Source organism: Notamacropus eugenii, chromosome 4 (genome assembly GCF_028372415.1).
Source record: "Notamacropus eugenii isolate mMacEug1 chromosome 4, mMacEug1.pri_v2, whole genome shotgun sequence".
In the NCBI taxonomy this organism is placed as follows: Eukaryota; Metazoa; Chordata; class Mammalia; order Diprotodontia; family Macropodidae; genus Notamacropus; species Notamacropus eugenii.
Window position 1 is genome coordinate 142,431,441 of NC_092875.1, and position 15,538 is coordinate 142,446,978.

At 34.9% G+C, this 15,538-nt stretch overlaps 1 protein-coding gene across 2 annotated transcripts in view; it reads left to right on the forward strand.

Moving 5' to 3' along the window:
- The window catches only part of ANGPT1 (angiopoietin 1), a 328,297-nt gene that overhangs the window by 281,108 nt on the left and 31,651 nt on the right, over positions 1 to 15,538 (forward strand). For both annotated transcript variants that reach the window (XM_072603282.1, XM_072603283.1), the window contains exon 8: positions 13,681 to 13,811. In XM_072603282.1, the coding sequence (XP_072459383.1) occupies positions 13,681 to 13,811 (131 nt within the window). The remainder of the gene's footprint in view (positions 1 to 13,680; positions 13,812 to 15,538) is intronic.

Sequence of the window (15,538 nt, forward strand, 5' to 3'; positions counted from 1 at the left end):
TTTTTATTATAGGAACAGCCAGTTTTCTTGACTCTTACAAGCATAATTTCAAATATCCATATGAATTAATGGGGGCAACATATACAGATCAAGGTGTTAGTAACTCACAAAACAAATAAGATCATAGAATTAGAGCAGGGTAAATTTAAAGGTTATCTAGTCCCAGAGTTCACAAATATTTTGGTCTCAGGACCCCTTTACATAAAATAATTATTGAAGACCCTAAAGAGTTTTTGTTTATGTGAATTATATCTATAGCTATTCACCATGTTAGAAATAAAAAACAATATTTTTTAAAATGTGAATTTAAAATAGCAATAATTGACCCATTACATCTTAACATAAGCATACATGTTATGAAAAATAACTGTATTTTCCAAAAAACTATGAAGAGAGTGGCACTGTTTCATGTCATTTTGCATCTCTTTACTGTCTGGCTTAATAGAAGATAGTTGAATTCCCATATCTGCTTTTGTATTCAATCCATTGCTATATGCTATTTTGGTTGAAGTGTATGAAAAAAATCCAGCCTCACATAGATATGTAATTGAAAAGGGGAGTATTTTAATAGGGAAATGTGTTAAAATGGAAGGGTTTCAAAGTCCTCAATGAACCATTTAAAGGCCATTTAATCCAAACCTTTGATTTTTATGGATGAAGACACACGCAGTTGGTCAATGACGAAATAAGAATTAAAACGTAATCATCTGATTGGACTTACAGTCAGGAAGACTCATCTTCCTGAGTTCAAATCTGACCTCAGACTAGTGTCTTGACCCTGGGCGAGTCACTTAACCCTGTTTGCCTCAGTTTCTCATCTGTAAAACTAGTGGGAGAAGGAAATGGCAACTCACTTCAGTATCTTTGCCAAGAAAATCCCAAATGGGGTCACAAAGAGTTGGATATGACTGAACAACAACCTCTGACTTCAGACCAATACTTTTACTACTATTCCATACTAAACAAATGAAAACAGATTTATTGAACACTTTCTATGTTAAACACAAGGGATACAAATATACAAGTAAGTAATCAGCAGTCTCTGCCTTAAGGAGCTTACATTTTAATTAGTAAAAGATAGCACCAAAAGGGAACTAGAGGGCAGAGTATATGCATTCCACCATAGATTGAAAATGGCTGAGAAGTGACATCGAGGATGGTTCTGGGCAGGAGAAAAGTAAAGCTTTCTATTTGAGCCTAAGATTCAGCAGGGAGGGAGTAGAATTCAGGTTTTCTAGTGGGAGGTGAATGAGGAGGATGAAAAGTGTAGAAGACAAGTGATTTACAAATTACCTGCAATTAAAGTGGAGGATTTATTCTGGTCCTCCTGGTCCTATTATACACTGAAATCTCTCAAATAACATCCTTTCTAAAATCCAGATCCAAAAAAGGAAATCAACTTGCCAAAGGTGGTATGACCAAGTCAGAACGTGAAGGACCTTTCGCCTCCTTATCCTAGAAGACCCTATGCTCATGTTAATGGAGCCTGTAGTTGCCTTTTAACTAACTCAACCTCATGCTGGCTTGCACTAAGCTTGTGGTCCACTAACACATCTGATTTTTGTGTGTCCTATAGTTTACATACATTTTTCATGCTATATTTAAAAAGTGTTCTTTTTAAAATTCAAGTGCTGTACTATTTTTTCTATTAAATTTTGTGTTACTAGATTCTCACAGGTGTTCTCTCCTATTGAGATAATTTGGGATCTTCAATCTATTATTCAAAGTATCAATCCCAGATTGATGTTATCTATACATTTGATAAACCCAACAGTTATCCCTTTATTTGGGTTATTGATGCAAATTAATGTAACAGATCCAACAACAGATTTGGGACAATCCATTGGACACTTCCCTCCAAATATTATTAACCCTTTCTATTTGACTCTACTTTGCTTTACTCCTTATTGCCTTATTCCAACCAATGCCATTATTATGCTTTCCACAGTTAAGCACTTTTAGGATTTCATTACAGAGAAATGTAAGCTCTTCTGGTAGTGTCCCAATTCACAGAACACTGTAAAAAAATCATACAATGAAAGTAGCAACAACTAAATTCATTTTAGAAGATAGTTTTAAGTATATGGAAACACGGCATAGCGGAAAGGAAGCAAGATTTGAGTCAATAATACCTGGGTTTAAGGTTTATCTCTGAACCTAAATAAATCATTAACTTTTCAATGCCCCCCAGTTCCCTCTAAGATTATAATTGCAGAACAGTTACTAAACTAGTTAGATGGCACAGTGGACAGAATGCTGAACTTAAATCCAATTCCTTCAGATATATATTAGCTTTATGACTCAGGGCAAGTCACTTAATGTCTGTTTGCCTCTGTAAAATGAGCTTAATAGTACAATAGGACTGTTGTAAGGATCAAATGAAATTATATTTGTAAAACACTTCACAAAAATTAAAACTATACACACTACTATTATTGTATACATCGGTGACTGGAATTTGCTTCCCAGAAGCTGGACCAAGGTCTAGACCAAGATAAACTATTTGAGTCTCAGTGCTTTCTTACTCATTTTACACCATCTCTGCAAATGCAGAAAGGAGTCACATAGGCCTGAGGGTCACTGGATTTGGGGATATTTCATGAGTTTCTAGAAATAAAAGAACTTGACTGACTTTTTAAAAAATTATTCTATTTTTCCTACTGATACTCTGTTTTATAAAACAGATCTATCTATCTATATCTATTTAGTGTCAGTATTACAGAGATATCTGTAGATATCTATCATTCCCTTAATTCTTAGCTGGACAAATTTAACACTTAAAATTCTCTTTTGTCCTCTCCGTGAATTGCTTTAGACTGTCCACATGTAAATTTCTTATCTATGTCATGCACACAACTGGGACAAAATGTTCTGTCTCACATGCACAATCAAGCACTTTGTAATAATTCCATCAACTGTATCATATAATAAAAGGTCATTTATCCCTACTCTTTTATCGTATTGACAGTCCCTTGAAAATAAACTGAGAGCCACTCCCACAGACAAGTCTCTGTCATATCACCTCCTATAGGCAATCAAGATGTACAGAATGTGTCTTACAAACATAGACACTAAGCTACATAGAAGAACTTTCAACTAAAGGTATTATAATCTAAAGATTTGGTATTTTAAACCATGTCCCTTTTCCTGTGATAATGAAGAAATAACTTTTGAAATGTAATTCCAAAAATGGTTAGACCATTTCCAGTGGGAATTTCCCAACAGAAAGCACACATCTCTTGACATAGGTCCCATAATAAATCTTAATAGTCTCATGTAGACTCCCAAATATTTATCTTAATGTGTTATTCCTTAAGCTGTTTCTTTAAATCTTTGTCTTCTGGCAGTTACAAACTCATTCCAGACCCATTATCAATGCACTGTAATATAGTTTTGTGGATTATGAGACAACTGACATTAAACACATTTCAAAATCAGATTTTAATTGTAAAACAAAAATCTAATTATCTGTATTTAAGAATTTATAAATGCAAACTTTTTCTTTACATAAATTATTTCAGACAATACCAGCATCTCTTAATAATGGATTTTTTTATATCTGGCAAAAAATTAAGTTTTTTTAAAATGAGAAGTTATTTTGAAAGAAACAAACAGCAATGCTATTTAGCCAGAATAATGCATTTTCTATATTTTAAAATGCAGCCCATTAGATTGCTAGATCATTGCAAGCCTAAAAATTATCTTTAGGAGCTTATCGTGACTTTCAAAAACTTTTGGATTAACTAGTGTTTTGTTGGAAACAATCAATATAATATTATGAAAATGTACTAGATTTGGAGTCCAAAGACCTGGGTGAAAATCCTCACTCTGTAGGTTACCTGTGTAATCTTGATCATTGACCCTTTCTCCTTAAGTTGTTATTCTAATTATTTCTGGTAATTTCATTAAGACATAAAATGATTAAACAGAGCTCCTCAGTTATTTCTCTTATGCTCAGAAATGGCTATAATTCATATTCTTCCCTTCACTTAGTCTCTCCATACCAAGACATTTTTTCTTTGTTGTGGTACACATCTTGCCAAACATATGGGCACTATTGTATGGCAAAGTCATGTTTTGCTTTTGTATGTTGGCAAAACACCTATCTTCTCCCCTCATAGAAAATGACTCCAAGACAATACATTTGTCATTGTAATTGTAAATGATACCTTTTTATTTTGCACAAGTTTTCTGGGGAGATGAGTCTTGCTGTGTTCTGTGGACATAGAGTTGGTGTGGTGGGTAGAGCACCAGACCTAGAGACAAGATGACCTGAGTTCAAATGCAGCATTGGGCATTTACTGACAGACAAGTGTGCCCTCTAGGGTGTGAGACCCTGGACAAGTCATTTAACCTTGTTTGCCTCACTCTTCTCATCTGTCAAATGAGCAGGACAAGGGAATGGCAAACCATTTTAGTATCTTTGCCAAGAAAATCCCAAATGGGGTCATTAAAAGTTGAGCATCGCTGAAAAAACTGGAGAACAAGAAACGTTCTATAATGGGCATGTAAAATTTGAGGATTCATCAAAAAGGTGTCCATACCTCTGACAGTGCTATATTTAAACTTCAGCTACTAATGGGAAAGATGAAATTATTCATTATGAGACATCTTTTGTTTTCAATTACATTAGACATAATTTCATAGGTAGAAGTTTGCATACAGGTTGCTTGATTCAATATAAGAAAAATCTCCACACCAGAAATATCTACCAGGAAAGATGGCAACTTTGGAAAATAATGAGTTCATCATCACTTGGAGACTTTAAGAAGTGACTAAATGAGCCTGAGGCAAATTTGTTCTCGATAGAATCCTTCTTCAGATGAGAATTGGCCTCTGAGGTCACTTCCAAATCTAAGCCACTGTGATTTCATAATTATGGAAATCTATTGCCTTCCATTATCTCCATTTGTTTCATGACACACAATGCTGAATTTGGGTTTAAGAAAACCTAGATTCAAATATTGCCCCTGATACTTATTAGGTATTTAAATTAGTCAAATCACTTAATCTTTAAATGTTTCAGACAACTCACTAGGTCTTATCTATGGAGCCATAAGTAGGCTTTGATCTTCTGTGGGGAATTACCACACAGGGTGCTGATAAAATCATAGATCTATTGCACGTTCATGTATTTCATATTGAAAACTGCCACATGTTATATAAATGTAAGCTGTAATAGTTTATCTTTCCAACCAAATTGTAAGCTCCTATAAGGCAGAGATATGCCATTCATTTTTATTACTCATAATATGTTGTAAAGATAATGTACCATCCTTTCTCATCACTTATAAAAGAATCAGCAAAGTAAGTCCTTAAGATAATTATGAAAGTTTGAACAGATACATTCACCCTCCACCAAAAAAGTGGTTTTCCTTGACCTCATTTACAACTAGCTAAAAATCATGGGTGTCTAGAACTAAATTAATAACTTTCTCTCATAACTTGACTCAATTTATAAGAATCTCCAGAATACCAAATCAATTAATGGACTTCTGCCTAGAAACAGAGAAAATCTAATTAAAAGAAAAACACCTACAGTTTAGGGTAATAAAAACAATGGTGCCCTTTGCCCCACCGTGCTAGCGCACACACACACACACACACACACACACACACACACACACACACACACACACACACACACACACACACACCCTCTACCTCCCCCCTTGAATACATTCAGGAGAAGTGATTTTAAAAAAACATTTTATCTTAAATTTCCACTTACAATATTTTAAAATTTTTATTGACATCTTTTTTACATTATTTTCATGCCTGAATGAATCCTTCTCCTCTCCCATTAAATCATTCTTTGTAATGAAAAAGAAAGAAAGGAAGGAAGGAAGGAAGGAAGGAAGGAAGGAAGGAAGGAAGGAAGGAAGGAAGGAAGGAAGGAAGGAAGGAAAGAAGAGAAAGAAAGAAAGAAAGAAAGAGAAAGAAAGAAAGAAAGAAAGAAAGAAAGAAAGAAAGAAAGAAAGAAAGAAAGAAAGAAAGAAAGAAAGAAAGAAAAAAAAAAAAAAGGAGGTTGGTTACCTAAAGTAACCAACAAATCAACTGAATCTGATAGCCTATTAAATGGTCCGTACCTGTAGTCCCCCATACCTCCAGTGTAGGGATGAAGGTGCATTTTCTTATTACTTCCTTGTGGGGAAAATTTTATTGTTTAATTGCAGTTTTGAAAACTGTCATGTGTTCTACATTTGTTGCTTGGGCCTGTGTGTGACACAAGTTGCACAGAGATGTTCCTAAACAAAGGGATCTCTTAAGTGATTGTGTCACCAAGCCCTATCACTGTCAGTCACTGCTACTAGGCCTTAGTGGAAAAGCATGGAGATCACTTTTTTTTCCTTAAATAATTGTGAGAAAGACAAACTAGTTCCATATGGCAGCTGAGGGAGTTCTCAGAGCTAACACAAAAATCTGCTTGACTTGTCAGTACCTAAGACTTTGGAGTTCAGATATTCGAGCATCTGTCTACTGTTTGAAAGAGTGAGGGCCAACCCATAATTTGTCATAAATACAACTCCCACTGACTTGGATAAGGAAGGAAAGTTTTACCCCGAGAGTATAAAAGAAAAGTGAATATGTGACTGATGTGACAATCTTTAAAGTAAAGATAGATATCACAGTGGGAAATGAATTTTGGTGTGAGGCTAATTGTTTTAGAGAAAGGAAAAAAAATATTATCCCAAGGATGAATACTTCACTTATTTGAAAAGACTCTATTGCATTCATAGTAGTTTAGAAAAGGGTATTTAGTAGAATCAACCCTGCATTTGGAGATAGAGAATTTGGGTTCAAATCTTTCCAGTCCCTATCTTGTCTTTGGACAAGTCTCTTCTCCTCTGTGGACCTCAGTTTCCTCTTCTGCAAATGAGGGACTTGGATTAGAAGAACTTTGAGGTTCATTCCAGCTCTAAATCTTTGCTTCTATAAGCGCATTATTAGGAAATTCCTCCTGAATTTGTTTTTATGATTTATTCTCTATACTTGTCATTTTTGTTTATTTCTGTTGTGACCAGATCTCTTATTTCAGTGGTATAGAGACTCCCATGAGCTACTCCATGTACCAATACAGGCCAGCATCTGCTCTACCATTTATGATATTGGAGAGTTTCTTGGGTTACAGAGAGGTAAAATGATTTGCTCAAGATCACATAGCTACTACGCATCAGAATCAGGATTTGAATTCAGGTCTTCTTGACTCAGACTGGATATGTGGTGGCAATGCCACATTGCCTCTTTAAGATGTCATACATGAAAGAAAAGATGTGACCTGATTTTTATTCTACATGACTAAAGAATCAAGAAGGAGAAGAATATAAAATCACCTGCTATATCTCCCCTTATATATTTTTCTGCATTTTATAAAACCAGTGGAGAAAAAAAAAAGCTGGCTATATATTGCTCATAAATATTTTTTCTTAATTAGGAAGAATATGTTGAAAGGGTCAAATACCCTGATTCTGGTTTTTGGCGGCCTACTTGGTCACATCCAATTGTGTGTATAGCAGAATTTTGGCAGCTTCTTTCTGTTGTCTGTCGTGAGGCCAACTGCTTTGCTCTGGAGTGAACGTGTGGTTTTTATCTCATAACACATCATCTTTCACTTAAGCCACGTCTACACTAACTGGAAAAGGATATGCAAAAATGTAGTGTGGAGGAGGAACATTTTTGTTAAGGTATTCTTTTTAATGGCATATAATTTCATGGATTCCAGTCTGATTTAAAGAGTGTCTTCCTATTACCACATATAACAGGATATTGAATGTATGGATTAAGAAGCTAGAGATAGTGGAGGTAGTTAAATATATATGAAAAGGCTTCAGGAACAATGGCCAGAACTGCCACTCTGCTCATCAACCAGCATTTCATAGTATTTGGGTAGGGAACCATCTTAGTTTTGTCTCAGTTACAGAGAGGAATATACTTGTACTTGAACCTTATTTTACCTGGATCAGATACCTAGACAGAAAGTTTTGTTCTAGGTAATTATAAACCTGGATGATTCATGACTGGTATAAAAATAATTCACTAAATTTTGTAGGCAGCATAGAGGGTCTGATAAAGAGCAGTGCTCAGAGCAAGAAGACCTTGGTTTAAGTATTGACTGTGCGACCCTAGGCAAGTCACTAAACCCATCAAGGCTCTAGGCAACACTCTACAACAGGAATTCTTAACCCAATGTCTAAGGTTTGGGATTTGTTCTTGCTGTGTTTGCCTTTTGTTTTCAAAGAGGACCAGATAAATTTCAGGGGCATCTATGAACTTGGAGGGAAAAAATTCTATTTTTACATTTATTCCTCTGTAACCAGAATTTGGTATTGCCTTAAATTATTAATTTTTAAAAGATTATTATTTTAAGGAAAGGTCAAAAGTCTCTTCTATATTGCCCATTCTCTCTCTCTCTCTCTCTCTCTCTCTCTCTCTCTCTCTCTCTCTCTTTCTCTCTTTCTCTCTCACATTAAAAAAAAAAAAAAGAAAGAAACCCTGTTCTAAGACCATAACTTGTAAAGAAGGTGCTGACCTGCATTGGTACTGGGAACTTCTTTACCAGAATTCCTGATCCAAGACATACCAATTGTATCCAAATGGTATACTGGTAAATGTTTAACAACCAGCTCTCCAGGGAAAAAATTTAGGCATAACACACTTTTCAGTTCAATATGTGTTATTAACATTTTATCCATCAATTTCTTAAGTTAAAGTGATAAAAAAAAGCAGTAATTAAAGCCCTGATTTGCTAATATCTGAGGTGTAAATGTTCACCCTGATAATTTAACAATCAGCTCTTGCAAGCTGGTTGGTGCTGGCTCTAGCACATCCTTAAGTTTCCTGTTATCTAAGCAGCTTATCGGTAATAATAGAATCCTCTGCCATGTATAAACTAGGGTGTAAGGTTATTGTGACTTCATTGAAATTTAAATAGAGTTATCATATTATATACTGAAATGTCTACTTTATTTCCAGCTAGTGGATATATACTGTATCAGAAGTTGGTTTCTATGAAGAGTCACTGTCTTGCATCTTTTTTCCCCTCTTTCTGTTTTAAAAGTGTCCTTCTAGGAATGTTATTATACTTGTTATTTTAGTCTAGCATTCTCTCCCTAGCTATTATTTTTCTTTAGAAATAACTTTAACTATTAGATTTAACTGAAAATATGTTTGTGTTTTGAACACATGTCCAGGGATTCATAATGGGGCAATGAGAGTACTTCAAAGAAATTAGGAAACAAAGAGACATATGCTGGGAAATTTAGAACATTCCTCCACAGCCTCCCCCATTTTAGTGCCTTCCATCTGGAGAGTTATTCACTGGGTGAATGCCCTTTAGCATTCAGTGGAGTCCCATCAGTAATCATTAAGAGCAATGATATTACTTGAAACAAGAATGAAAGGAAGTAGGGGGATATTTTCTACATGTCATCTTTAAAAAGCAAGGGAATGAGATAATATATCCACTCAAATATGCCAATGTATTCTGATAATTCAATAGGGCCTTTGAAAGATCATTTCTGGGGCTCCATTTTTCAGTGAATAGACCTGTTGATTACTGGAATATGCTAGAGACCTAGAGAGTGGAATAGCGAGTCAGGGCTCACCTAACTCACTCTATGCTAGAGACAGGCAATTTAATTAGCAAACAGATAAAAAAAGGAAAATTTCTGGTGATAACTAAGTTGGCAAGGAAAAGTGTAGCTGGATAGAAATCTAGGAGATGTATTAAATGAAGCAGTACCTGGGTAAAGACAATCAAGTTGACCTTTTGTATCAGGAATTTGTTTTCTCCTTTTTGGAGAATAAAAAGTAATAGATTACAATAACAATAAATGCATTTATCTGCCTACTGCATGCAAAACACTGATAGGTAGTGAGTAATATATAAGATATGGTCTTCGTGCTTCAGAAATTTATGATGTTGTAGAGCTGATGAGACATCAACACAGATAACTATAAAACACAACATGACATGATAAGTGCATTAAAGGGGTACACAACCCAGACAATAGGACAGCTGAGGGAAATGGTTGTCATTGACTGAAGAGTCATTGACTGAATTCTAGAGGAAATGACATTTGAGCTCTAAAGAACATTTAAGATGTTATTAATAAGCAAAAACAAAAGGAAAGTCATGGTAGGCAGAGAGAAGAGTGTGACCCTGAGATGTAAGAGCACATTCCACGTGGATGTTGGCTCTATAGCTCATTTTGGCTAGAAGATCATGGATACTAAGGATAGAATTATAAATGCTAAGGCAAGAAAGATAGAATGAAATCAAATTGTAGCGAGTCTTGAATGCCAAGAAGAGAAGTTTGAAAATTGTTTTGTAGGCAATAGGGAGTTGCTGCTGACTTATGAGAAAAATAACACAGCTACTTATACATATGAAATATTATTTTGATCAAGTTTTGAATGATGAATTGGAGGTGAGAGAATATGAAGAAGAGAAGTTACGTTTGAAGGTTATTATGATAGTCCAAACAGATGTTAATGAATGACTGTATTAAGTTGGTAGCACTGGATATAAGAAAGAGGGGACATGAATTTAATGTTCAATAATCAAACTAACAATAAAATGAATTCATATTTTAAAGGATCTTCACCACCAATGAAAACTCACTAGCGATATAAAATTATATTTAGATATACATTTGTAAGTATTTTTGAGCATATGCCATTTTACCTTTAATGATACCATCCTAGAGAGACATTTGAAAGTTGTAACAGTATTTCCAAGTTAAAAACAGCCAGCTTAGTGAGCATTTGGATAGGAGAAAAAGTGAAAGCTCTTGGGAAAGGTTGGATTGACAAGACTTGTATAAACAGAATGAATATGAGGAGTAAAGGTGATAAAAGAATAAAAGAGAACCCCGAGGTTATATATCTGGAAGATCCAGAAGATTACACCGTCACAGACAAAAGTAGCAAAATCAGAGGGAGAATTATCAGGGAAAATAGAATGGGCTTGATTCTGTATGTGCGGCATATCAGATGATGCTGATAGAAAATCCAGGTGTCCTATGAACATTTGGAACTTCAGGTCGTAGAGCTAAGAAGAGAGAGTAGAAGGGGATATATAGATTCGGATATCATCTGTGTACAGATGGTAGTTGAAACTCTGGGAGTCAATGAAATTAACAAGGCAGAGAACACAGTAAAGGCAATGGAAAAAGATGGTAATTCTTTTATCTTCTCTCTCTAGCCTCCTGACAATTGATTACCAATGCTCATACTAATGAGACAATAGAATTTCCAAGACTAGTAGACTAACACTGATGGTTTGCAGATGGATCCAGAGGAAAACATCCTGTTACCAACACTCACACCCTCTTTCCGACACAAGCCCTGTCCCTGTCTCTCTGTCTTTCTCTCTCATACACACATTCACACACACAAACACACACACACACACGCACAAATACATACACTTCATAAGTAATCTGTGAGAGAAAAAGACCAAGTACTTAAAATGGACAGAACAGCAGAATCTTCCATCAATTGTCTTATCTTTTTCTCTTCCCATTTTTTCCCCTCCACATATGCTGTATCGCGTGACTGTTTTCAATTTTGAAATGCTGTGTCATGACTTTGAAATGCCTTTCTAGCATGGTATATTTAAAAGAAACATGAGACATGAACCTGCAAGCAGATCTACCTGTAATCACACAATCCAGACCTCATAAACAATTTTAAATCACCAGTAATTTTTATTGATGATAAACATCCACTTAACTATGAATCATCTTTTTGGTAATTCAAGTTCTTAATTGTTGTCTTTAATATGAATCAATATTTTTCTTTTAAAATTATTTGTGGTAGAGTACTGTAATTTTTTTTGTTCTTTCTTGGTTTAAAATAGCATACTAATACAATTCAATTAAATTCAAAAATTCAACAAGCCTACTATGTGCTTTTCATTGTGCTAGACAGCGAATAAACAAGGCTTAAAATTGAATGACAATTCTGTCCTGCGAAGAGTTTAACATCTAATAGGTAGATTTGCCATAAACACAAATGAATGTGATACATAATAGACTGCATTAAGGATGAAATAGAAATTCAGACAAAACACTATGACAAAATTTGTGGAGATAGAGAACTCTTTCAGCTGGACAAAGGCTTTATTAACCTGGTGACACCTGGGTCTTGAAGGATATAGAGAATTTCAACAGGCAGTATGGTACACTGAACAGCAAGTTGGAATTTGAGTCACAGGATCAAGGTTAAAATTCTGGCTTTGCCATTTATTATCTGTGTGGCCTTAGACAAGTCAATTTTTTTTACTTTAGGAAACAGTTTACTCTGTAAAATATGAAGATTGGACAGAATGACTTCTTAGGTCCCTTCTAGCTCTAAATCTGTGATCCTATGTAGGAGCACATTTCTGTCATGAGCAACAGCCTGAACAGGTGTAGAGATGCCATAGAGGACAAAGTTCAGGAAAAAGCTAACAGTTGAGTTTATCCAAAATAGAGTATCCTTGGATAAGAAGGGAAGTGAATGAATAGGAAAAACACTTTGCATCAAATTTCTCTAATAATCTGATATCTAAGGCATATAAACTAAAGATAAATCAACTGATAGATCTATAGCAAGATAATCTATATATGTATGCGCATATGTATGTATATATATATATATATATATATATATATACATATATTTATGTTATATAGCCATTCCCCAATAGATAAATGAGCAAAACATATGAACAGTTCTCCAAAGAACAATTGCAATGTATACACAATCACATGAAAGAATATTCTAAATCATTAATAATAAGAGAAGCAAATAGAAACAACCATGGAATTTTACCTCACACTTTGCAAGTTGGCAAAAAAAATGGCCAAAAATGACAATAGTCAATGTTGGAGAGGTTGTGGAATGAAAAGCACTCAGAAATGTTATCGTGGAGATATGAAATGATACCAACAATTTGAAAAACACTTTGGAATTATGTAAATAAGGTGACTAAAGTGTCCATATCCTTTGAACCAGAGACTCCATTACTGGGGTTTATACCATGAGGAAGCTATCAATAAGAAGAAAATTCCCAAGTACTCTAAAATATTCAGAAAAGCATTTTTAATAGCTATGAATCAGAAACAAGTAGATGCCCATCAATGAGGAAACAGCTAAACAAGTTGTGGTACATGAATGTAGCAGAACATTACTTACTATGCTGTAAGAAAATATGTATATGATGAATACAGAGAAGCAAGGAAATATCTATATGAATTGATGCAGAGTGAAATAGAGTCAAAAATATTATGCACAGTAACTGCAACAATGTAAATGAAAAGAATGACATGCCAAAAAATTCAAAAATAAATGTAACAAAATTATAATTATCAAACATGACTCAAATGTCATATTCCTTGATTCAAAGACGTACTACACTGCTAAAATATGAGAGTTAAAAATATAGATCTTTGATTCAGAGAGATTCTGGTATTATTGAAAGAACTTTGAATATTCCCAAAGTTGTTAATGTTATTAATGTTGTTATTTTTATCATTTTGCCTTACATTGATTTACTGGTGATCTCAATGAGGTGTGTTCTGTTTCAGAGCAGAAAGGAAATAAAGAGAAAAACTGAAGTACATAATCAGTCAATATGACAAGAACTGTGTTTGGTTGAAAGTTTTATTTGATTTTTCTTTGTTCCAACTTTAGGTTGTATTTAAAGGGCCACAGTGGGACAGCAGGAAAACAGAGTAGTCTGATCTTACATGGTGCTGATTTTAGCACGAAAGATGCTGATAATGACAACTGTATGTGCAAATGTGCTGTCATGCTAACAGGAGGTAAGTCCTATGGGAGATTTTGTTAGAAATGTTCCATTGACTTGGTAAGAAAGGGATGTGGTTTTCTCTTCAGGAAACTGGAAATCATGCCTCCTGAGGTCAGTTCTTGGCTCTTTCTAGTGATTCGCCATGTGTCCTTGAACAAGATATTGTTAGGAGTGTTGGATCCAAATTTGGATCCAAAAAATGTCTTTTCCTATGTCCATTATGCTCTAAGCATGATACAGAATATATCTCTGAGTTTCTCTGACCTTTATTTTCTGGTTCCTGAATAATGTCAGTAGTACTTATACAGATGCCACAGTTTAAAAAAAATCAGTTGCTATTTATAAGATGCATTAAGATCCTTAGATAGAGGTCAGTGTGGCTTAAAATCCTTTGACTAAATCTATCAAAATGGAATGACAGGAATAATTAATGTATGATGAGACCACAAGTCATAGAAATCAAGCCAGCCATTCTAGGAACACAGGTAACTGAGCTGTATGTCACGTTATGTCTAGACAAGTAGGAGGAGGCAAAAGAATATCTGGAGATGGGTGCAGAGCTAGCTGTACTCAAAATTGTTTATATAGTGAAAGAGCATAATTGTTTCTGCCTCTGGTTCTTACTCACACAGTATTTCCAAGTTAAAAACAGCCAGCTTAGTGAGCATTTGGATAGGAGAAAAAGTGAAAGCTCTTGGGAAAGGTTGGATTGACAAGACTTGTACAAACAGAATGAATAGTTTTAGTAACTTTCTCCCTTTTTTTCTCTGTCTAACACTTCACATGTTTTTCATGTTCATATGGTACATTTCATATTCTCTTTCCAGTAGGAATATGCTCTCTGAACTCATGTCCATTGATGTACAAAAAATGATTGATGGAGGTTAATCTGTTATCCTTTCGGGAATAGTGACAATTTAATTAAAGGACAAAGCCTTAAACCAAAACAATCATCCCCATTATTTAGGAGTGAATGGGGAGGGTTCTCTCTATTATGTGTAAGACCTTACCACATAGGCACCCTCATACTCTGCCTATGCCATTGACTCACTGCTCCATGCCTTCACCACACTACCCTGCCCTAGCCATTCTCATCCTGAACCTTGGAATTGCCAGTTACTTTGGAGTGCCAGATCATCTAGGGGGTATCCTTGTACATCAGGATATTATATAAAAAGAACCTATGATTTTCTCAATTAGGAGAATTCTTGTTGTGGGAATTCCCTAGACCACTTAAGACTGAATGTCACCGATGATTTAGTTCTTAAATCCTAGAGACTGCCTGAAGCACAAAGATTTAGTCAATTACCCAGGATCACACAGCTATAAATTATCACAGGCAGAATTGAAATCTGTCTTCCTGACTTCATATCTGTCACCTCACACTATCTTCATATGAAGCTATGATCTCATTAAAATGACCACTACATAGTTAAATATGTATCTTGAGGTTACATGCTGTTTTCATTATAAGAAGTATATTTTCATCTCCTCTATAATTCTCATTTGGAGTTAAAAAAAATCTAGATCTAAGATTGAACACGCCCACTTAAGAGCCATGTGACAAATGGAAATTCTCTCTAAAGTCCATTTTTTTTTTTCTGAACTGTAAAATTAGAGGGGTTCAGACTAAGGTCTCTCCTTCCTCTAAATCTGTGATCCATAATCGGACTAATTATACCTTTTTTGCCTACCTCACAGGGATGTGAGGAAGAAATAAACCAGTAATTGTGGAATTCT